The 1,083-nt window shown below is 38.4% G+C and overlaps 1 protein-coding gene across 1 annotated transcript in view; it reads left to right on the top strand.

Moving 5' to 3' along the window:
• Nucleotides 343–1,083, top strand: part of LOC109225646 — a 1,935-nt gene continuing 1,194 nt past the window's right edge. Inside the window, exon 1 of the mRNA XM_019390392.1 lies at nucleotides 343–975. Coding sequence (XP_019245937.1) covers nucleotides 463–975 — 513 coding nt within the window. The 5' untranslated portion in view covers nucleotides 343–462. The remainder of the gene's footprint in view (nucleotides 976–1,083) is intronic.

Genomic DNA, 1,083 nt, shown 5'->3' with positions numbered 1-1,083 from the left:
AAATAGGCAGAGAGAATTCTTATTGATTTGGGATGAATTACAATGGAATGAGACCCCTCTATTTATTGGGAAAGAGTGATTTAGCCACCAAATAAAATTCCTAAAATTTCTCTAAAATATAAACATTCACCATAAACAAAATTCTATTTATAACAGTTTCGCTTTAGAGAGCAATTTTGTTTTGGGAGAAAAAGAAGTTTTCGAAAAAGTAATGGAGATGGGAGGAAAATTAAATACTTTTTGTTTTCTTCTAAAAAAGTTGTTCAAAATCAAATCTATCCGGGGTCAAATTTAAATTTTAAACTCAAAAAGGAGAAGAAAATTATAATATGCAAATATGTGTGCATAAAATAAAAGGGGAACAAAAAGGAAGCTTGTTCCTTCACCTCGAATCCTATGATCTCTCTTCCAAAACCCTAAAAGAAATTCCTTCTTGCCATCTCTCTCTCTCTCTCTGACGCCATGACCTCAACGCATTTCGCGATATTTACTCTCTTCACAATGCTCTTCATAAACCCACATCCATCATCAGCTTCATCTTTCCCAATTTCTGTAAACGACAAAAACATTTACGACATTCTCAACTCCCATGGCCTCCCTGTTGGTCTTTTACCCTTAGGAATTACCAATTTTTCAATGGATCCATCATCGGGACGCTTTGAGGTGCATCTACCGCAATCTTGTGCTGCCCAATTCGAAACCCATTTACGGTACGATAGCACCGTGTGTGGGACCCTCAATTATGGTCAGATTTTAAACATTTCTGGTGTTGCGGCTCAGGAATTATTTCTTTGGTTCGCCGTCAAAGGGATCCGTGTAGATATTCCTAGTTCTGGGTTGATTTATTTTGATGTTGGTGTTGTTTCTAAGCAATTTTCTCTTTCTTTCTTCGAGACTCCACGTGATTGCACCATTACGGATAATGAACTGCCTGAAAATCTCGTTTTCTTTGACAATCGCGGACGAACTATTGAGGTTTGATACCATTTCTTACCTATGTGTGCCTGCTTATTTGCAGAATGTTTAAATGCCCGTCTTGTTTGGGCATTTGGGGCTTTTTTTTGCCCCCCCCCCCCCCCCCCC

Source organism: Nicotiana attenuata, chromosome 5 (assembly GCF_001879085.1).
Source record: "Nicotiana attenuata strain UT chromosome 5, NIATTr2, whole genome shotgun sequence".
In the NCBI taxonomy this organism is placed as follows: Eukaryota; Viridiplantae; Streptophyta; class Magnoliopsida; order Solanales; family Solanaceae; genus Nicotiana; species Nicotiana attenuata.
The sequence above is the reverse complement of the archived record's forward strand: the minus strand, read 5'-3'. Positions and strand labels throughout refer to the sequence as shown.